General features: G+C 41.8%; 1 protein-coding gene across 1 annotated transcript in view; it reads right to left on the reverse strand.

The window, feature by feature from the left end:
• Positions 1-20,517, reverse strand: part of thbs3a (thrombospondin 3a) — a 32,749-nt gene extending 12,232 nt beyond the window's left edge. Inside the window, 11 exon segments of the mRNA XM_059339943.1 lie at positions 12,192-12,344; positions 12,693-12,767; positions 13,288-13,345; positions 13,347-13,426; positions 14,129-14,277; positions 14,398-14,449; positions 14,583-14,665; positions 14,757-14,783; positions 17,402-17,504; positions 17,817-18,070; positions 20,342-20,517. Coding sequence (XP_059195926.1) covers positions 12,192-12,344; positions 12,693-12,767; positions 13,288-13,345; positions 13,347-13,426; positions 14,129-14,277; positions 14,398-14,449; positions 14,583-14,665; positions 14,757-14,783; positions 17,402-17,504; positions 17,817-18,070; positions 20,342-20,360 — 1,053 coding nt within the window. The 5' untranslated portion in view covers positions 20,361-20,517.
• Positions 20,518-23,806: the final 3,289 nt, after the last annotated feature.

The raw sequence follows: 23,806 nt of genomic DNA on the forward strand, positions 1-23,806 counted from the left end.
TACGACAGCAGAGTACACTACTGCTTGGCAACAGTTGAAGATAGGCATTATGGACAATTTCCCCACGAGCCTTTACTATGGCAATGGAGGTTATTACTAGAGCCTCAAGGTGGGTAGTGGGTGGAGAAAAGCTGCAGGGAGGGCTGCGCCTCCTACCAATTAGGGCCTATATGGATGATATGACGACTATCACAACAACAGCTCCATGTACCAGTAGATTGTTGGATAAGTTAAATAGTAATTTACAGTGGGCCAGAATGAAGGTGAAACCAAGTAAGTCTAGGAATATCTCAGTTGTTAAAGGGAAGATTGTTGACAAGAAGTTTGTCATAAACGGGGAGGTAATACCAACAGTGACAGAAAAAACGATTAAAAGTTTAGGAAGGTGGTATTATGCAAGCCTCAGCGATAAGGGCCAATATGAGGAGTTGAGACAGGAAATGATTCAAGGCATTTCAGGCATAGATAAGTCAGGGCTCCCAGGAAAGTTAAAGTTGTGGTGTTTGCAGTTTGGGTTGTTGCCGAGGCTGATGTGGCCACTGACAGTGTGTGAGGTTCCTATTTCAAAGAAAAGTTGGAGAGGATCATCAACTAATTTATTAGAAATGGCTCAGAGTCCCACGCTGTCTAAGCAGTGTAACCTTGTATGGGGAAGGTATATTGGAGTTGCCAATATCTAGCCTGTCAGAGGAGTACAAGTGTGCTAATGTTTGCCTGGAAATGATCCAGTGGTTAGAGGTTCAGGGCCTACGGTTAAAACGGGGAAGAAATGGAACCCAAAAGATGCAGTGCAGCAGGGTCAGGCAGCCCTTAGGCACAGAGACATTGTGGGTCAGGTGCAGCATGGCAGTGGGGGCCTAGGACTGTGTGCTGGGAAAACTGGGTGGGCTAAGGCAAGAGCAAAAGAAAAGAGAGGTATGGTGGTAGAAGACATACATCATCAGGAGGTAGTAAGATGTACTAAGGCAGTGTCTCAGGCAAAGCAGGGACAGTGGGTGAACTGGGAAAGCGTAGAAAAGAGAATTTTGAAGTGGAGAGAGTTGTGTAGCATGGAGGCAAGCAGAATTTGATTTATTTTCGGGGCCACTTATGATGTTCTGCCATCTCTGCAAAACCTAAATCAGTGGTTGGGTGAGGATCCTGCCTGCCCACTGTGTTCCAGTGTGTCTACACTCAGGCATATACTGTCAGGGTGTAAGGCTAGTCTCTCTCAAGGGTGTTATACCTGGCGTCACAACCAGGCATTGAAACGTTTGGCAGCTGCACTCGAGGAAAAATAGATAGAAGTAAATTCTTCAGTTGCTGGTAAGGAGGTTAGACAAATTGAATTTGTACGTGAGGGAGGGAAAATTAACTCAATTAAGTAGCAGATAGGACAGCTAAGAGGACTGGAATTTGAAGGCTGACTCAACCGAGCAGCTAACCATTCCGTATCATATTGCTAGCTCCCAGCTACAACCAGATTCATTATTGTGGTCTGATACACAGAAGGTTGTGTACTTTATTGAGCTCACTGTCCCCTTGGAAGACAGAGTTGAGGAAGCCAACGAGTGCAAGAAAAATAGGTATTCTGAGCTAGCGGCAGATTCAGAGCAGAGGGCTTGGAGGGCTTGTGTACCACCGGTAGAAGTCGGCTTTCGTGGTTTTGTTGCAAAGTCTGTGTTTGCTCTGCTAAGCGACTTGGGTATTCGTGGACGGAGCTTGAAACTGGCAGCTAAAAACATGTCGCAGGCAGCAGAGCAAGGAAGTGAGTGGATGTGGATGAGAAGGAAGCATGTTAGCTGGGGAGTTCATTGAGGGACTTGTTATGTTTTAGCTAGGAATGCCATGCGGAACCAACAGCACTGAGTGCGCAAGTGATTGTAATATCACTTGGTTGGTTACTGGTTGTTAATCTGAATTGGACTACTAAATGTGTTTCTACCTAGGATTATGGCACAAGAGATAGTAATATCTTGTCCTGTGTATTAATGTATGCTGTAGTTTCATAACAGAGTGAAGACAAAGAACAGATTATTCATGTTGAGTGTGTCACTCACAAGTTTTATATTTATCTTATGATATGCCTTGTAGTTATAATTTGTTTTATTGTGGGTCTCAACAACAAAAAGACCACAAACATCTTTCTACATTTATAATAACTGTAAATAAAGATCATTCTAGAATTTTTTTTCCCTTTCACTATCTGTTATTTCCCCCATTTAGATTTATTATGGATACTTTTCAAGTTTAAAAAAAGAAAATAAAGAGTATGGGAGTCTGTCAGCAAGAAACACTTTTCATTCACATTCCTGAGTGCAGGTTTGATCTGAGTTTACATTTATATTTTCCCTTAATCATCTCACCTAATAAAACACAACACAATCACGTTCTGGGATATTATATTATGAATTTATCACCACGGTAGTCTATACAGATGCAAATAACAACGAATAAATCATATAAAGGCATTCCTGTGTCCCTGAGCAGGACACAGTTCACAGTATAAATACAGAATGCAGGTTATTATTCATGTGCAGGTGATTGTTAAACAGAGAAAACACTTATTATTATTATTATTATTATGACTATGATTATTATTATTATTATTATTATTATTAGTGCATGTCTACAGCTGTTAAAGCCAACTGACAGCTGATCCAGCTGTGACCCGCTGCCGCCATCATTAAAACTTTTCCTCTCCTCGCCTGGTTTCCTTGCGCCCCATGCGTCCCCGGTGGGCGAGGCAAGGCAAGAGCCTCCCACACCCGGTTCACATCAGGGGGTGTCAGACACCTGACACTGCGCTGAGATGTAAGTTTTAAAAAAAACCTTTTGGGAAGTAAGAGCTGTTAGTTTTACTTATTGTATTGCTTGATCTCATTAGTAAAATCAATAAAATGTGGCTTCTAATTAGTGAATTTGTATTTATGGATATAGTATTTTGCCATTAAAATAAGAAGATTAATCATATATTCCAGATTGGTTTTCTGTATATTATTTTCTAATAATGCTAGTAAGGGACTTGTGACTTCCGGCCGTACGCTTTTATTGTGAAATCAGAGAGGAAGTCAACTGCACGTTCACGTTCAATCTCAAATTAGTAAAAGTACTGCAGCTTTCAACTCCATGACACGTCGAAGAGATGATTCAATGTTAAGGAATACCTGGAGCAAGTGGCGTGTTCAGTAAGTATTCAGAGGATTTCTTGAAATACCGTGTAATACATGACAGTGTTATGTATCATGTAGCCATTTATTAATGTTTTAAAACTGTCTACTTGTTGACGGATGCTAGCCAAAGCACATGTAGCATTAGCTAGTTAGCATTAGTGTTTATTACAGACTGTTTCTTTATCATTTTGAGGGGAATCTATTATGCATCAGGTCTGCCAAACAGTTTTCTGTAATGCATGTAGGTGGCTAATGATTAAGGGATATTTAGGACACATCTGAACCTTGATGATTAATTTTCCTGGGGCAAAATGTCACTGTAGTCTGGGGAATTTACGACGTCCCCACAATGCACCTTTTATGGTTTTGTTTCAGTTAAACACAGTTAAGTATCTGATTAGAGAATATGCACAGGTGTGTGAAATGTCCCCATGAATCACGGTCGATTCAAGATGTGTGAAATGTCCCCACAAAGCACAGTGTATTCAAGATGTGTAAAGGCAGACAGAGGTTGACAAAGCTGGAGAAAATAGTAGAATTCTTAATCATTAGTCTGTTGTGTTGGCATGTATTTGACCCAAGAGACATGTCCTTTAGAAAATGTATTAAAATCATAAAATATTATGCAATGTTTACATGAAATTAACTGATTGGTTTACATATTTCAATTCCTTTTTGTATCAAATCATTGCAGATGACTACATGTGAAACTGGTATGCCTGTGCTGGTGTCAGAGCCCCAGATGGATAAAACTGCCAGTTCAGAGGACGCTAGTCAACAGGTAATTAATGTCCATCTCTTAAAATTCAGCTCTAGAGTCTTCAAGTCACTTTTGATGTCTGCTGTTGTTTTCTTTATGCAGACATATGAAAAGAATATGATCATTAAGAGGGGAATCTATTATGCATCAGGTCTGCCAACAGTTTTCTGTAATGCTTGGAGGTGGCTAATGATTAAGGGATATTTAGGACACATCTGAACCTTGATGATTAATTTTCCTGGGGCAAAATGTCACTGTAGTCTGGGGAATTTACGACGTCCCCACAATGCACCTTTTATGGTTTTGTTTCAGTTAAACACAGTTAAGTATCTGATTCGAGAGAATGCACAGGTGTGTGAAATGTCCCCATGAATCACGGTCGATTCAAGATGTGTGAAATGTCCCCACAAAGCACAGTGTATTCAAGATGTGTAAAGGCAGACAGAGGTTGACAAAGCTGGAGAAAATAGTAGAATTCTTACTTGTTAGTCTGTTGTGTTGGCATGTATTTGACCCAAGAGACATGTCCTTTAGAAAATGTATTAAAATCATAAAATATTATGCAATGTTCACATGAAATGAACTGATTGGTTTACATATTTCAATTATTTTTTGTATCAAATCATTGCAGATGACTAAATGTGAAACTGGTATGCCTGTGCTGGTGTCAGAGCCCCAGATGGATAAAACTGCCAGTTCAGAGGACACTAGTCAACAGGTAATTAATGTCCATCACTTAAATTTACCTATAGTGTCTTCGAGTCACTTTTGACGTCTGCTGTTGTTTTCTTTATGCAGATAAATGAAAAGAATATGATCATTAAGAGGGGAATCTATTATGCATCAGGTCTGCCAAACAGTTTTCTGTAATGCTTGGAGTTGGCTAATGATTAAGGGATATTTAGGACACATCTGAACCTTGTTGAGTCATTATCCTGGGGCAAAATGTCACTGGAGTCTGGGGAATTTACGACGTCCCCACAATGCACCTTTTATGGTTTTGTTTCAGTTAAACACAGTTAAGTATCTGATAAGAGAATATGCACAGGTATGTGAAATGTCCTCATGAATCATGGTCTATTCAAGATGTGTGAAATGTCCCCACAAAGCACAGTGTATTCAAGATGTGTAAAGGCAGACAGAGGTTGACAAAGCTGGAGAAAATAGTAGAATTCTTAGTCATTAGTCTGTTGTGTTGGCATGTATTTGACCCAAGAGACATGTCCTTTAGATAATGTATTAAAATCATAAAATATTATGCAATGTTTACATGAAATTAACTGATTGGTTTACATATTTCAATTATTTTTTGTATCAAACCATTGCAGATGACTACATGTGAAACTGGTATGCCTGTGCTGGTGTCAGAGCCCCAGATGGATAAAACTGCCAGTTCAGAGGACGCTAGTCAACAGGTAATTAATGTCCATCACTTAAATTTACCTATAGTGTCTTCGAGTCACTTTTGACATCTGCTGTTGTTTTCTTTATGCACATAAATGAAAAGAATATGATCATTATGAGGGGAATCTATTATGCATCAGGTCTGCCAAAAAGTTTTTCTGTAATGCTTGTAGGTGGCTAATGATTAAGGGATATTTAGGACACATCTGAACCTTGTTGAGTCATTATCCTGGGGCAAAATGTCACTGGAGTCTGGAAATTTACGAAGTCCCCACAAAGCACCTTTTATGGTTTTGTTTCAGTTAAACACAGTTAAGTATCTGATTTGAGAGAATGCACAGGTATGTGAAATGTCCCCACAAAGCACAGTGTATTCAAGATTTGTAAAGGCAGACAGAGGTTGACAAAGCAGGAGAAAATAGTAGAATTCTTACTTTTTAGTATGTTGTGTTAGCATGCATTTAACTCAAGAGACATGTCCTTTAGAAAATGTATTAAAATCATAAAATATTATGCAATGTTTACATGAAATTAACTGATTGGTTTACATATTTCAATTATTTTTTGTATCAAATCATTGCAGATGACTACATGTGAAACTGGTATGCCTGTGCTGGTGTCAGAGCCCCAGATGGATAAAACTGCCAGTTCAGAGGACACTAGTCAACAGGTAATTAATGTCCATCTCTTAAATTCAGCTCTAGAGTCTTCAAGTCACTTTTGACATCTGCTGTTGTTTTCTTTATGCAGATAAATGAAAAGAATATGATCATTAAGAAGGGAATCTATTATGCATCAGGTCTGCCAAACAGTTTTCTGTAATGCTTGGAAGTGGCTAATGATTAAGGGATATTAAGGACACATCTGAACCTTGATGATTAATTTTCCTGGGGCAAAATGTCACTGGAGTCTGGGGAATTTACGACGTCCCCACAAAGCACCTTTTATGGTTTTGTTTCAGTTAAACACAGTTAAGTATCTGATTTGAGAGAATGCACAGGTATGTGAAATGTCCCCACAAAGCACAGTGTATTCAAGATGTGTAAAGGCAGACAGAGGTTGACAAAGCTGGAGAAAATAGTAGAATTCTTACTCATTAGTCTGTTGTGTTGGCATGTATTTGACCCAAGAGACATGTCCTTTAGAAAATGTATTAAAATCATAAAATTTTATGCAATGTTTACATGAAATTAACTGATTGGTTTACATATTTCAATTCCTTTTTGTATCAAATCATTGCAGATGACTACATGTGAAACTGGTATGCCTGTGCTGGTGTCAGAGCCCCAGATGGATAAAACTGCCAGTTCAGAGGATGCTAGTCAACAGGTAATTAATGTCCATCTCTTAAAATTCAGCTCTAGAGTCTTCAAGTCACTTTTGATGTCTGCTGTTGTTTTCTTTATGCAGACATATGAAAAGAATATGATCATTAAGAGGGGAATCTATTATGCATCAGGTCTGCCAACAGTTTTCTGTAATGCTTGGAGGTGGCTAATGATTAAGGGATATGTATGACACATCTGAACCTTGATGATTAATTTTCCTGGGGCAAAATGTCACTGGAGTCTGGGGAATTTACGACGTCCCCACAATGCACCTTTTATGGTTTTGTTTCAGTTAAACACAGTTAAGTATCTGATTAGAGAATATGCACAGGTATGTGAAATGTCCCCATGAATCACGGTCGATTCAAGATGTGTGAAATGTCCCCACAAAGCACAGTCTATTCAAGATGTGTAAAGGCAGACAGAGGTTGACAAAGCTGGAGAAAATAGTAGAATTCTTACTTGCTAGTCTGTTGTGTTGGCATGTATTTGACCCAAGAGACATGTCCTTTAGAAAATGTATTAAAGTCATAAAATATTATGCAATGTTCACATGAAATGAACTGATTGGTTTACATATTTCAATTATTTTTTGTATCAAATCATTGCAGATGACTAAATGTGAAACTGGTATGCCTGTGCTGGTGTCAGAGCCCCAGATGGATAAAACTGCCAGTTCAGAGGACACTAGTCAACAGGTAATTAATGTCCATCACTTAAATTTACCTATAGTGTCTTCGAGTCACTTTTGACGTCTGCTGTTGTTTTCTTTATGCAGATAAATGAAAAGAATATGATCATTAAGAGGGGAATCTATTATGCATCAGGTCTGCCAAACAGTTTTCTGTAATGCTTGGAGGTGGCTAATGATTAAGGGATATTAAGGACACATCTGAACCTTGATGATTAATTTTCCTGGGGCAAAATGTCACTGGAGTCTGGGGAATTTACGACGTCCCCACAATGCACCTTTTATGTTTTTTTTCAGTTAAACACAGTTAAGTATCTGATTAGAGAGAATGCACAGGTATGTGAAATGTCCCCATGATGCACAATCTATTCAAGATGTGTGAAATGTCCCCACAAAGCACAGTCTATTCAAGATGTGTAAAGGCAGACAGAGGTTGACAAAGCTGGAGAAAACAGTAGAATTTTTACTTGTTAGTCTGTTGTGTTGGCATGTATTTGACCCAAGAGACATGTCCTTTAGAAAATGTATTAAAGTCATAAAATATTATGCAATGTTCACATGAAATTAACTGATTGGTTTACATATTTCAATTATTTTTTGTATCAAATCATTGCAGATGACTACATGTGAAACTGGTATGCCTGTGCTGGTGTCAGAGCCCCAGATGGATAAAACTGCCAGTTCAGAGGACACTAGTCAACAGGTAATTAATGTCCATCACTTAAATTTACCTATAGTGTCTTCGAGTCACTTTTGACGTCTGCTGTTGTTTTCTTTATGCAGATAAATGAAAAGAATATGATCATTAAGAGGGGAATCTATTATGCATCAGGTCTGCCAAACAGTTTTCTGTAATGCTTGGAGGTGGCTAATGATTAAGGGATATTTAGGACACATCTGAACCTTGATGATTAATTTTCCTGGGGCAAAATGTCACTGGAGTCTGGGGAATTTACGACGTCCCCACAATGCACCTTTTATGGTTTTGTTTCAGTTAAACACAGTTAAGTATCTGATAAGAGAATATGCACAGGTATGTGAAATGTCCCCATGAATCATGGTCTATTCAAGATGTGTGAAATGTCCCCACAAAGCACAGTGTATTCAAGACGTGTAAAGGCAGACAGAGGTTGACAAAGCAGGAGAAAATAGTAGAATTCTTACTTTTTAGTCTGTTGTGTCAGCATGCATTTAACTCAAGAGACATGTCCTTTAGAAAATGTATTAAAATCATAAAATATTATGCAATGTTTACACGAAATTAACTGATTGGTTTACATATTTCAATTATTTTTTGTATCAAATCATTGCAGATGACTACATGTGAAACTGGTATGCCTGTGCTAGTGTCAGAGCCCCAGATGGATAAAACTGCCAGTTCAGAGGACACTAGTCAACAGGTAATTAATGTCCATCACTTAAATTTACCTATAGTGTCTTCGAGTCACTTTTGACATCTGCTGTTGTTTTCTTTATGCAGATAAATGAAAAGAATATGATCATTTTGAGGGGAATCTATTATGCATCAGGTCTGCCAAACACTTTTCTGTAATGCGTGTAGGTGGCTAATGATTAAGGGATATTTAGGAAACATCTGAACCTCATTGAGTCATTGTACTGGGGCAAAATGTCACTGTAGTCTGGAAATTTACGACGTCCCCACAAAGCACCTTTTATTGTTTTGTTTCAGTTAAACACAGTTAAGTCTCTGATAAGAGAGAATGCACAGGTATGTGAAATGTCCCCATGGAGAACAGTCTATTCAAGATGTGTGAAAGCAGACAGAGGTTGACAAAGCACGATAAAATAATAGAAGTCTTACTCATTAGTCTGTTGTTGGCATGTATTTGACCAAAGAGACATGTCCTTTAAAAAATGTATTAAAATCATAAAATATTATGCAGTGTTTACATAAAATTGACTGATTTGTTTACATTTTTTGAATTCCTTTTTGTATCAAGTCATTGCAGATGAAAACTGGTATGCCCTGTGTGAGCTCCCAGCCTGTGCTGGTGTCAGAGCCCCAGATGGATGAAGCTCCCAGTTCAGAGGACACTGGTCAACAGGTAATTAATGTCCTCTAGTTAAATTACCTCTAGTGTCTTCAAGTCACTTTTGACGTCTGCTGTTGTTTTCTTCATGCAGATAAATTTAAATAATACGATTATTATGAGGGGAATCTTTTATGTATCAGGTCTGCCAAACAGGCTCATGATTATGGGATATTTAGGTTTTCCTGATTCAAAAGGTAGTTTGACTAAGTTGACACAAAATGTAGAACTGATTAAGGTTCCTCAAACGGATGTGTGTCTAATTGTTTGAATTTAAATGTATTAAAGCATTTTTGCAGCATTGTTTTTTTTTTTTTTTTGGGGTGTTTTGCTTTGGTCTACATTGTCATACCCCATTAGATGTATCTTATTTAAACAATTCTATACACAGGAAACTTCGACAGACACTGAGGGGAATAAAATCCCACCAAAACAGAAGAGACGCAAACTGCCACCAGCAGAAGATGGAGCATCATCTGGAGTCAGTGCTGTAAAGCATTCTTCAAAAGGTGATATTTTTTATAGCGGGTCTAACAGGATGTAAATATCTCAGACAAAAAGATTATGATAAAAGAAAATTAAAATGTGAAAAAAGAAAAAGAAAGTTGCCATAATAATATGCTAATACACAGGACAAGACATTACTATCCCTTGTGTGATAATCCTAGGTAGAAACACATTAAGTAGTCCAATTCAGATTAACAACCAAGTGATGTTACAATCATCAGATATTTCCTTATACTTTTATGAAAACATCTGTTTTTCTACTCTTTACAGGTAAGGCCTCACATTAAAGCACACCATGGCAGCCAGCAGAGGTAAAGGCGGTCGAGAGGCACATGAGTGCATTACTCTGCACTTGCACTGTGCCATCAAAAAGAGATTTCGAGAAGTGTTTAAGAGCAGAGCCTGAAGTTTTTTGTTATCAACCGTACTACTGCTTACAAATGGAAAGTTTTGTTAAAGTTAAAGTTGTTTCTTTCTGGTGTTATTAACAATGTAATTGGCTGACTGATGTTTAGTTCTAATGTATGCTGCCAAGTCTTTTATTTTATTTTTTTAATTTAATGAGCAGTTTGTTTTGTTCCTTATTAGTGGAACAATAACTTAATTTGTTGCAGCAATTTATTTAAACTTCATTTTTACTTTGCTAGAATTAAAAACTTCAGCTATACAATTCAAGTGGGTTTGACTTCTTATTTGATCTATTGAAATTTATATTAAGGAGAAACTAAATCTTACTCATTTTGTCAGCTAAGCCTCGCTCTCACTGAGCAACTGGGTTGTGTGTGCAGACCATAAATGGCATCAGAGTTATAGCAATATTGTTTTGAAGTGCATATTATCTGAGTTTTAGTTGAAGTGGCTTCATGGGCGTCTCCTGGTTAAGTGTGCAGCATGTATGGACTAATACGTATTTTGTGTAACTTTTTATGTCTGGTCCTGTTGGAGTGCGTGGCCGCCACTGGTATCAGGTGCTCTTGAGCTTAAAAGGTTGAGGTTAAAACTGCTTTTTCCCTCAGGTTCTACTTTGAATTTGCATAATACCACCATTTTCATGGTTAATAGAAGTACATCTCCAACCAAATCTGTTGGAACTGCATTCCCCCCATTAATGTAACTTGGCTGAGAGGTTTCCTGGTTCTTCAGTGAGAGCATGCAATTGGCTTTTGGGAGAAAAGGCCAGAATATGTTATTAAAATGCCATGTGGCACTACACCTTTTATATTCAAAATTAAAATGTGTGTCTCTCTACAATGTCTCAGGTAGTTGTCAAATATACAGTGGTCCCTTTGTAATTGACTGTAGGGATTCACTATTGCATTATTTCCTTTTTGATACCAATTTCAATATCTGAACTTGTGCATCTGCAGCGTGCTGTTCCACTATTAGGGCTTGAAAATAATATACATGTATTAACAGTTGTCTGCTACTAACCCTGTACGTATGTGATATCATATGCCTTCATTGTTGTGTGGACTGACTTACCTTGGTTGACAGTCAGAACTGAGAAGGAAGCTAATATTAACAAATTTACATTTTCTGACATGTTCTTGAAGTTACACAAGTTGCTTGGTATTTATAGACATTAGCTAATTGTGAACTGAAAAATATGTTGTGTTGCAACAGATGCACAGATTTTTCATTTCCAGGCTAATAAATTTGTTGTATTGTCTTAGAGTATAGGTTTACATACTTACAATACTGGATCCACTATTTCATGTAGCATTAAATGTAGTAGAACAACACTAGTTGACTGAGGTTAGAAACAAGAAAAGACAAGCAGTGTGAAGAACAACTCTTATTGTGGAAAGACTTTTCTGAACAATAATTCACTTCACAGTTGGCAGTTGTCAGACAGTTTATGGCAAATGCCATAATTGTAGAATAAGCTTCTTAGAAAATGATCTAAATTTAATTGTTTTTTGCAAAAGTAGGTCCCCCTTAGTCACCATATAATCTGTGTGAAATATGCAAATTCATGTAAATGATGTACCCTGATAGCATGTTTACTGGTTTTTCCGGATGTCCCCGTAAAGCCTTATTTAAACATGTCTAGAACCTTACTTCATCATTTCAGAGGTTTGAAGGCGTGTATAGGTTAACTAAGCTATGGCAAGCTAACTCAATTTTTTTCAGCTCTCTACAACCTCTAGAAAGGGTGGTCCCCACCGGTGAGGAATAAAACTGGAGTCCTTATGATCTATGAAAACCAGACTGTGTGTGTGTGTGTGTGTGAGTGCGTGTGTGTGTGAGTGTGTGTGTGTGTGTGAGTGTGTGTGTGTGTGTGTGTGTGTGTCTGACCCTGCAGGCGACCTCTCCGTTCCTCTCCATGGTGCAGTGTGCGTTGGTGTCACAGGGGTTAAAGGTCAGCGCTGCGCACGACTTCCTGGGGAAACAACCTGACGTCTGGTTACCAAGGAAACCAGGTTTACAGCCGCCGCACTTATAGGAACCCTGAGACATGACATCATCGTTATTATTTAATATGAGACATGACATCATCGTTATTATTTAATATGAGACATGACATCATCGTTATTATTTAATATGAGACATGACATCATCGTTATTATTTAATATGAGACATGACATCATCGTTATTATTTAATATGAGACATGACATCATCGTTATTATTTAATATGAGACATGACATCATCGTTATTATTTAATATGAGACATGACATCATCGTTATTATTTAATATGAGACATGACATCATCGTTATTATTTAATATGAGACATGACATCATCGTTATTATAAACAATATTTAATATTTAATATGAGATCTGAGTTGAACTCACCACGCTGTTGATGCACACAGAGTTCAACACACAGGCATCAGGCAGCTCCACACACTCATCTATGTCCACACAGTCCTGGAGACAGACAGACAGGGAGACAGACAGGCAGGGAGACAGATAGGGAGAGAGACAGGCAGGGAGAGGGAGAGAGACAGACAGGCAGGGAGGGAGACGGTTGGAACATAATTTACTTAATAAACATCATGAAACATGAGAATGTTTACTGAGCTCACAGATCATTTTCTCATAGATTTCTATACAGTCAGACTTCTTCCTGCAGCCGGTGTAGTCCCCCCTACTGGACCTGTCTGTGTGTGTCTGACCTGTCTGTGTGTGTCTGACCTGTCTGTCTGTGTGTCTGACCTGTCTGTGTGTGTGTCTGACCTGTCTGTGTGTGTCTGACTGACCTGTCTGTGTGTGTCTGACCTGTCTGTCTGTCTGTCTGTCTGTCTGACCTGTCTGTCTGTGTGTGTGTCTGACCTGTCTGTATGTCTGACCTGTCTGTGTGTCTGACCTGTCTGTGTGTCTGTGTGTCTGACCTGTCTGTGTGTCTGTGTGTCTGACCTGTCTGTCTGTGTGTGTGTGTGTGTCTGACCTGTCTGTGTGTCTTGGCGTAGTCCAGTCCGGTCCCAAGCGAGTGGCGCCCCCCAGAGGCCTGGAGGACAGGGCCGGCAGCTGAAGCCTCCCACTGTGTTCACACAGGCTCCAGGAGAGAAACAGGGCTGGAGCTCACACTGACACAGACACCAGGGGAGAGGTCAGGACCAGGAGCAACTCTCACTGTTGTTGTTGTTGTAGTGATGTTGTTGTAGTGTTGTTGTTGTTGTTGTTGTGGTAGTGTTGTTGTGGTAGTGTTGTTGTTGTTGTTGTTGTTGTTGTTGTGTTATTGTTGTAGTGTTGTTGTCATAGTTATGTCGTAGTAGTGTTGTATTAGTGCTGTTGTATTGGTGTTGTCTTCATAATGTTGTTGTGGTCGTGTTGTAGTAGTAGTAGTGTTGTTGTTTTGTTGTCATTGTTGTTGTGTTGCTATTGTAGTGTTGTCATAGTGTTGTTGTTGATGTAGTAGTGTAGTTGTTGTGCTGTTGTTGTGGTGGTGGTATTGTACATTGTAATCTGAATGTTTTGTAGTGTTGTTGTTGTTTTAGTGTTGTAGTGTTGTTGTTGTTGTAGTGTTGTTGTTGTTTTAGTGTTGTAGTGTTGTTGTTGTTGTTGTGGTATCGTACATTGTAATCTGAATGTTTTGTATTGTTCTTGTTGTTGTAGTGTTGTTGTTGTTTTAGTGTTGCACTGTTGTTGTTGTTGTTGTTGTGGTATTGTACATTGTAATCTGAATGTTTTGTAGCAGAGTGGTTGTTTTGATACTGTGTATTGTTGTTGTAGTGTTGTATGTTCTTGTCTTGTTGTTGTTGTTGTTGTTGTTGTTGTTGTGTGGTCACCTCGTCGATGTCGCTGCAGTGCGTCCCGTTGCCGGAGGTTCCAGGTGGGCAGGGTCCACAGGTGTATCCTGGGAAATGGATGCTCTCCATACAGGACACGCCCTTAAAGCACGGGTTAGGAGAGCAGCGAGACCGGGGCTCATGGAAGCCTGCAGACAGACAGGTGGACAGACAGACAGGTGGACAGACAGACAGACAGGCAGTCTTCAATCAGGTCCTCAGATATAACTCAGCTTTAATAAGAGAAGAAGAAGAAGCTGCTGACTTACCACAAACCTGACACTCCAGGATGGTGTTTCTGATCAGAGACATCTCCTTCACCTGGAGGAAGGAGGACACAGTCACCTGTCTGTCTGTCTGTCTGTCTGTCTGTCCACCTGTCTGTCTGTCTGTCCACCTGTCTGTCTGTCCACCTGTCTGTCTGTCTGTCTGTCTGTCTGTCAGCCTGTCTCACCTGTTCTCTGATGTCCTGTCTCAGCTCTCCCAGGATCTGGTTGAAGATGATGAGTTGACCAATCAAAGCCTTGGTGTGGTCACCTGAAGGTGATCAGAGGACACGATCAGGTGACTCATTGATTATTGATTATTGATTATTGTTTCTACCGTGATGTTGGGTCTGTAAACTCACCGAGGATAGAGTTCACCTCCGCACCCACTGAAACACACGGCAGAGTTAAAATCACACGTCAGAGATCAGTGACATCATGAGATCAGTGACATCATGAGATCAGTGACATCACGAGATCAGTGACATCATGAGATCAGTGACGTCACAAGATCAGTGACATCATGAGATCAGTGACATCATGAGATCAGTGAAACACCATGACATCAGTGATGTCATGAGATCAGTGACATCACAAGATCAGTGACATCATGAGATCAGTGAAACACCATGAGATCAGTGAAACACCATGACATCAGTGACGTCACGAGATCAGTGACATTACGAGATCAGTGACATCACGAGATCAGTGACATCACGAGATCAGTGACATCACAAGATCAGTAACATCACGAGATCAGTGACGTCACAAGATCAGTGACATCACGAGATCAGTGACATCATGAGATCAGTGACATCACGAGATCAGTGACATCACGAGATCAGTGACATCACGAGATCAGTGACGTCACAAGATCAGTGACATCATGAGATCAGTGAAACACCATGAGATCAGTGAAACACCATGACATCAGAGACGTCACAAGATCAATGACATCACGAGATCAGTGACATCACGAGATCAGTGACATCACGAGATCAGTGACATCACGAGATCAGTGACGTCACAAGATCAGTGACATCATGAGATCAGTGAAACACCATGACATCAGTGACGTTATGAGATTAGTGACATCACGAGATTAGTGACATCATGAGATCAGTGAAACATCATGACATCAGTGACGTCATGACATCAGTGACGTCATGACATCAGTGACGTCATGAGATCAGTGACATCACGAGATCAGTGACATCATGAGATCAGTGAAACACCATGAGATCAGTGAAACACCATGACATCAGTGACATCACAAGATCAGTGACATCACGAGATCAGTGACATCACGAGATCAGTGACATCACAAGATCAGTGACATCACGAGATCAGTAACGTCATAAGATCAGTGACATCACGAGATCAGTGACATCACGAGATTAGTGACATCATGAGATCAGTGAAACACCATGACATCAGTGACGTCATGAGATCAGTGACATCACAAGATCAGTGACATCATGACATCAGTGAAACATCATGACATCAGTGACGTCACGAGATCAGTGACATCACGAGATCAGTGACATCACGAGATCAGTGACATCACGAGATCAGTGACATCACAAGATCAGTGACATCACGAGATCAGTGACATCACGAGATCAGTGACATCACGAGATCAGTGACGCCACAAGATCAGTGACATCATGAGATCAGTGAAACACCATGAGATCAGTGAAACACCATGACATCAGTGACGTCATGAGATTAGTGACATCACGAGATTAGTGACATCATGAGATCAGTGAAACACCATGACATCAGTGACGTCATGAGATCAGGGACATCACAAGATCAGTGACATCATGAGATCAGTGAAACACCATGACATCAGTGACGTCATGAGATTAGTGACATCACAAGATTAGTGACATCATGAGATCAGTGAAACACCATGACATCAGTGACGTCACGAGATCAGTGACATCACGAGATCAGTGACATCACGAGATCAGTGACATCATGAGATCAGTGACATCACGAGATCAGTGACATCACGAGATCAGTGACGTCACAAGATCAGTGACATCATGAGATCAGTGAAACACCATGAGATCAGTGAAACACCATGACATCAGTGACTTCATGAGATTAGTGACATCACGAGATTAGTGACATCACGAGATTAGTGACATCACGAGATCAGTGAAACACCATGAGATCAGTGAAACACCATGACATCAGTGACGTCATGAGATTAGTGACATCACGAGATTAGTGACATCATGAGATCAGTGAAACACCATGACATCAGTGACGTCATGAGATCAGTGACATCACGAGATCAGTGACATCACAAGATCAGTGACATCACGAGATCAGTGACATCACAAGATCAGTGACATCACAAGATCAGTGACATCACAAGATCAGTGACATCACGAGATCAGTGACATCATGAGATCAGTGAAACACCATGACATCAGTGACGTCATGACATCAGTGACGTCATGAGATCAGTGACATCACAAGATCAGTGACATCATGAGATCGGTGAAACACCATGAGATCAGTGACATCACGAGATCAGTGACATCACGAGATCAGTGACATCACAAGATCAGTGACATCACAAGATCAGTGACATCACGAGATCAGTGATGTCACAAGATCAGTGACATCACAAGATCAGTGACATCACGAGATCAGTGATGTCACAAGATCAGTTACATCACGAGATCAGTGACATCATGAAATCAGTGACATCACGAGATCAGTGACGTCACAAGATCAGTGACGTCACGAGATCAGTGACATCATGAGATCAGTGACATCACGAGATCAGTGACATCACAAGATCAGTGACATCTCGAGATCAGTGACATCACGAGATCAGTGACATCACGAGATCAGTGACATCACGAGATCAGTGACATCTCGAGATCAGTGACATCAGGAGATCAGTGACATCACGAGATCAGTGACGTCACAAGATCAGTGACATCATGAGATCAGTGAAACACCATGACATCAGTGACGTCATCACCTGTGTTGTAGGCTGAAGAGTCTCCTTGGAACGGACAGTCAGTCAGAGCTCCAGCTTTAGCAACAGAACCTCCTAGAACCAGTCTGAGGGAGTCCACAGAACCCTGACACACACACACACACACACACACACACGATCATTAAGATGTTCATTGTGTCAATAACTGGTATAAACACAGAGACTCGTCATTAGTCAGGTAACTCGTCAGGTGACCCGTCAGGTAACTCGTCAGGTGACCCGTCAGGTAACCCGTCAGGTGACCTGTCAGGTGACTCGTCAGGTGTCCTGTCAGGTGACCTGTCAGGTGACTCGTCAGGTGACCCGTCAGGTAACTCGTCAGGTGACCCGTCAGGTAACCCGTCAGGTGACCTGTCAGGTGACTCGTCAGGTGACCTGTCAGGTGACTGGTCCTGACCTGCAGGCGGGCGTAGGCCTTCTGTCCGTGGCGGACCTCCACCATGTCGGCGTCCCGGGGCAGGGGGACCAATGAGGGCAGGCCCTGGCTGGAGTCGGCCAATCGGCAGTCGACGTAGAGTTCAGCGTTCATGTTGCTGCGCTGCAGACCGCCGAGTCGCAGGATGAGGGAGTGGCTCCGCCCATCAGCCAGGTTGGCGTTCTGCAGGTTCACCGTGTGGAGCTTCCCGTCAGAACGCACGTACCGCACCAGCACTGAGCAACACAACAACAACAACAATCACAATGATCACAACAATAACAACAACAATAACCTTCAGATCATCATCAATAACAACAGTTACAACAACAACAACAATAACAACAACAACAATAACAATCACAACAACAAATACCTTCAGGAGGAGGTGCAAGAGCTGAAGGTGAAGGAGTTGATGCAGCTGAAGGAGCTGAAAGAGGTGAAGGAGCTGAAGGAGGTGAAGGAGTTGAAGGAGCTGAAAGAGGTGAAGCTGTTTAAGGATGTGAAGGAGTTGAAGGAGCTGAAGGAGGTGAAGGAGTTGAAGGAGCTGAAAGAGGTGAAGGAGCTGAAAGAGGTGAAGGAGTTGAAGGAGCTGAAAGAGGTGAAGGAGCTGAAAGAGGTGAAGGAGTTGAAGGAGCTGAAGGAGCTGAAAGAGGTGAAGCTGTTTAAGGATGTGAAGGAGTTGAAGGAGCTGAAGGAGGTGAAGGAGTTGAAGGAGCTGAAGGAGGTGAAGGAGTTGAAGGAGCTGAAAGAGGTGAAGGAGCTGAAAGAGGTGAAGGAGTTGAAGGAGCTGAAAGAGGTGAAGGAGCTGAAAGAGGTGAAGGTGTTTAAGGATGTGAAGGAGGTGAAGGAGGTGAAGGAGTTGAAGGAGCTGAAGGAGCTGAAAGAGGTGAAGGAGCTGAAAGAGGTGAAGGAGTTGAAGGAGTTGAAGGAGCTGAAAGAGGTGAAGGAGTTGAAGGAGCTGAAAGAGGTGAAGGAGTTGAAGGAGGTGAAGGAGGTGAAGGAGTTGAAGGAGCTGAGGAGGTGAAGGAGTTGAAGGAGCTGAAGGAGGTGAAAGAGGTGAAAGAGCTGAAAGAGGTGAAGGAGTTGAAGGGGCTGAAAGAGGTGAAGGAGTTGAAGGAGCTGAAGGAGCTGAAAGAGGTGAAGGAAGGAGGTAAAGGAGCTGAAAGAGTTGAAGGAGTTGAAGGAGTTGAAGGAGCTGAAGGAGGTGAAAGAGGTGAAGGAGTTGAAGGAGCTGAAGGAGGTGAAGGAGTTGAAGGAGCTGAAAGAGGTGAAGGAGTTGAAGGAGCTGAAGGAGCTGAAAGAGGTGAAGCTGTTTAAGGATGTGAAGGAGGTGAAGGAGTTGAAGGAGCTGAAGGAGCTGAAAGAGGTGAAGGTGTTTAAGGATGTGAAGGAGGTGAAGGAGGTGAAGGAGTTGAAGGAGCTGGAAAGAGGTGAAGGAGCTGAAAGAGGTGAAGGAGTTGAAGGAGTTGAAGGAGCTGAAAGAGGTGAAGGAGTTGAAGGAGCTGAAGGAGTTGAAGGAGGTGAAGGAGGTGAAGGAGTTGAAGGAGCTGAGGGAGGTGAAGGAGTTGAAGGAGCTGAGGGAGGTGAAGGAGTTGAAGGAGCTGAAGGAGGTGAAAGAGCTGAAAGAGGTGAAGGAGTTGAAGGGGCTGAAAGAGGTGAAAGGAGTTGAAGGAGCTGAAGGAGCTGAAGGAGGTGAAAGAGCTGAAAGAGGTGAAGGAGGTTGAAGGGGCTGAAAGAGGTGAAGGAGTTGAAGGAGCTGAAGGAGCTGAAAGAGGTGAAGGAGGGTAAAGGAGCTGAAAGAGTTGAAGGAGTTGAAGGAGTTGAAGGAGCTGAAGGAGGTGAAAGAGGTGAAGGAGTTGAAGGAGCTGAAGGAGGTGAAGGAGTTGAAGGAGCTGAAGGAGCTGAAGGAGGTGAAGGAGGTGCAGAAGGTGCAGGAGGTGGCAGGAGGTGAGGTTTAATGATTATATTATAAACAATAAATATGATGATGTTGAAAGACAAACTGGATTTTCTCCTGGTGGAAAACTCAAACGTTCAAACCCACAAAACTTTATTTGAAACTTGAGCAGAGAAGTTTCCAGAGAAGAGACGAGATGGAAAGACACGAAGGAGACGGAAAGACACGAAGGAGACGGAAAGACACGAAGGAGACGGAAAGACACGAAGGAGACGGGGTTAATAGTTTCATTATAAAATCCAGAGAGGACATAAAAGAGGACATAAAGAGGACAGAGGGGACATAAAGAGGACAGAGGACAGACATAAAGATGACATAAAGAGGACAGAGGACAGACATAAAGAGGACAGAGGGGACATAAAGAGGACAGAGGGACATAAAGAGGACATAAAGAGGACAGAGGACAGACATAAAGAGGACATAAAGAGGACGGAGGGACAGACATAAAGAGGACATAAAGCAGGACAGAGGACAGACATAAAGAGGACATAAAGAGGGACGGAGGACAGACATAAAGAGGACATAAAGAGGGACGGAGGTGTCCTACCCTTGTTGATCTTGCCCATGACGGACACCTCCAGGTATTTGCGGTTGTCCTCCCTTGCTGTAGAGTCCCAGCAGGACTCCTCCCAGCCGGGGGGGGAGGCGCAGCGAGGACACCACGGTAGACGTCACTGAGCCGCGCTCAGACCGCCGGACAGCTGCTCCACCGCCACGCTCTGCTTCACCTCCTGGAAGACCCAGCACCTCGATCACTGAGGAGGAGCAGGAGGAGCAGGAGGAGGGGGGGGGAGCAGGAGCAGGAGGAGGGGTGGGGGAGGCCAGCAGGAGGAGGAGGAGCAGGAGGAGGGGGGGGAGCAGGAGCAGGAGGAGGAGGAGGCAGGAGGAGGGGGGGAGCAGGAGCAGGAGGGAGGAGGAGCAGGAGGAGGGGGAGGGAGCAGGAGCAGGAGGAGGAGGAGCAGGAGGAGGAGAAGGAGGAGGGGGGGGGGAGCAGGAGGCAGGAGGAGGAGGAGCAGGAGGAGGAGAAGGAGGAGGGGGAGGGGGGGGAGCAGGAGAAGGAGCAGGATAAGGAGCAGGAGCGAGCGTCAGATCACATGATAAACATTATAAACAACAGCCAGGCTTTTATTCTGAAACTCACATTAAATAGCTTTTATTGTGTTATAAATTCAGCAGCAGAAACACCACAGAAGAAGAACAACAAGTCCACTTCCTGTCCTGCTGCTGGTCCAAAAAACCACAACAGACATCCTTAAATAACAGAGCACCTGAACGCACCACGACACCTGAACGCAACCACGACACCTGAACGCATGTTGTTCAGTTTTGTTTTGTTTTTTGTTTAGTTTTATCTGAAGAACATTTAGCAAACAAAAACTTTTTGATTTGCACAAAAAACAGTTAACATTAAATAAATAAAGAAAATTGTGATTTTGCCAGAATAAAACTTAAAATCTGTTTTCCAAACTAAACTTTGCAAACAAAACTTCAGTAATTTATATTTTAAATCACATTTTAATCTGTTTCTGATGACTTAATAAAGACACAAAGCAGCTAAAAAGCAAAAAAAAGTAAACATTAAGATGTAGAAGTATTTAAAATATGAACTTTAGTGTTTTAGTTCAGTAAAATATTATTAATGAGACAAACAGACTAAAAACTAAAATTCCTGTTTTTGTGAGTGAGAGCGATTATGAATATTATAAATATAACGCGGAAACTTTAACTGATGTTTACTTTTGTTGTTGGTTTTGTCCTGAAGAACATTTAACAAACAAAAACTTTCTGATTTGCACAAAAACAGTTTTAGATTAAATAAATTAGATGAATAAATTAAGAAAGTTGTGATTTGCCAGAATAAAACTGTTTTCCAAACTAAACTTTAATTAAGAAACAAATCTAGTTTACAAACAAAAACTGCCAGCAATTTATATTTTAATCTGTTTCTGACTGAATAAAAACACAAAGTAACTAAAAACCAGTAAAAGTGAATATTAAGATGTAAAAGTATTCTAAAATATGAACTTTAGTGTGATAGTTCAGTAAAATATTATATAATAATTATTCCTGAGACCAACAGCTGATCTGGTTAGACCTGCTGGATCCGGTAGTCCGGGTCCTGGTTTACCTTGAGCCTCGGTCCGTCCGGGGACTGCCGGCCGAGAGTCCGACCCACAGGACCGACAGCAGAACCGGGACGGTCCAGCCCATGTCAGAACGGGGACCGAGAGAACCAGGAGGAGAACCGGATCCAAAGAGAACAGGGACAGGAGAACCAGAGGAGGAGAACCAGAACCAGACCTGAGGAGAACTAGAACCAGACCTGAGGAGAACCAGAACCAGACCGGGACCCGGAGACTCGACCGACCGGAGCAGGAACTAACGGCCGCGTGCACGCGCAGCTGGAAACTGCTGCAGGCGCGCGACCGGAGCTCATTAACATAAAGCGCGCGAGAGGAAAGAGGGAGACGAGAGAGAGAAAAGTGACGAGAGAGAGAGAAAAGTGAGAGAGAGAGAGAGAAAAAAGGGAGAGAGAGAGAGAGAGAGAAAAGGGACGAGAGAGAGAGAGAGAGGAAAGGGGAGAGAGAGGAAGAGAGAGAAAAGGGGAGAGAGAGAGAGAGAGAGAAAAGGAGAGAGAGAAGAGAGAAGGAGAGAGCGAGAAAGGGAGAGAGAGAGAGAGAGAGAAAAGGGAGGAGAGAGAGAGAGAGAAAAGGGAGAGAGAGAGAGAGAGAGAAAAGGGAGAGAGAGAAAGGGAGAGAGAGAGAGAGAAGGGAGAGATAGAGAAAAGGGAGAGAGGAGAGAGAGAGAAAAGTGAGAGAGAGAGAGAGAGAGAGAGAGAAAAGGGAGAGAGAAAAGGGACGAGAGAGGAAAGAGATAGAAAAGGGAGAGAGAGAAAAGGAGAGAGATAGAGAAAAGGGAGAGACGAGAGAGAGAAAGGGGGAGAGAGAGAGAGAAAAGGGGAGAGAGAGAGAGAGAGAGAGAAAAGGACGAGAGAGAGAAAAAAGAGAGAGAGAGAATGAGAAAAGGGAGAGAGAGAGATGAGAAATGACAAAAATAAACTGTATTTGTTGTATTTGTTGATATTGTGAGTAAATAACTATTATTTAATAACATCAAACTATATAAGGACTTCCTGCAGCTTTGGCTCCGCCCCCCGGCGGTGGTCGACGCGAGCTCCTGCAGTAGATGAAGAGACGGGAGCAGCATCAGAGGGAATAAAAGGGGGAGAACCAGACGAATAACAAAAGTGTATTTCAGAGAACGTTCCTCAGACCTCCTGTTAGTCCTGCAGCGTTCCAGCAGAGGGTCCAGAACCAGAGCGTGAGCCCCCCCCAGACCACCCTGACACAGCCTCCAGGTGTTTCTCTCACCTGCCGGCTCTTTATTGGAACCTGACAGCAGGAGTCCGTTTAAAGAACCTGTCATTAGTTTAAGCAGCAGCAGGCTGATGGGACCAGGAACAGGAACCAGAGTGGGAACCTCCTGACCTGATCCACGAGACTCCTTCATCAACTGAGATCAGCAGGTTCATTAGTGGAGGTTCTCTGTTTCTGACTCAGACGAAAACATTCTCTAAACGTTCTCTAAATGTTCCCTAAACGTTCTCTAAATGTTCCCTAAACGTTCTCTAAATGTTCTCTAAATGTTCCCTAAACGTTCTCTAAATGTTCCCTAAACGTTCTCTAAATGTTCCCTAAACGTTCTCTAAATGTTCCCTAAACGTTCTCTAAATGTTCCCTAAACATTCTCTAAATGTTCCCTAAACGTTCTCTAAATGTTCCCTAAACATTCTCTAAATGTTCCCTTCAACATTCTCTGAATGTTTTTTAAATGTTCCTGAAACATTCTCTAAATAATTTCTAAAAGTTCCGTAACATTCTCTAAATGTTCCCTAAACATTATTTTAAATGTTCCCTAACATTCTCTAAATGTTCCCTAAACATTATTTAAATGTTCCCTAACATTCTCTAAATGTTACCTAAACATTATTTAAATGTTCCCTAACCATTCT

This window comes from Centropristis striata, chromosome 8 (genome assembly GCF_030273125.1).
Source record: "Centropristis striata isolate RG_2023a ecotype Rhode Island chromosome 8, C.striata_1.0, whole genome shotgun sequence".
NCBI classification, from domain to species: domain Eukaryota; kingdom Metazoa; phylum Chordata; class Actinopteri; order Perciformes; family Serranidae; genus Centropristis; species Centropristis striata.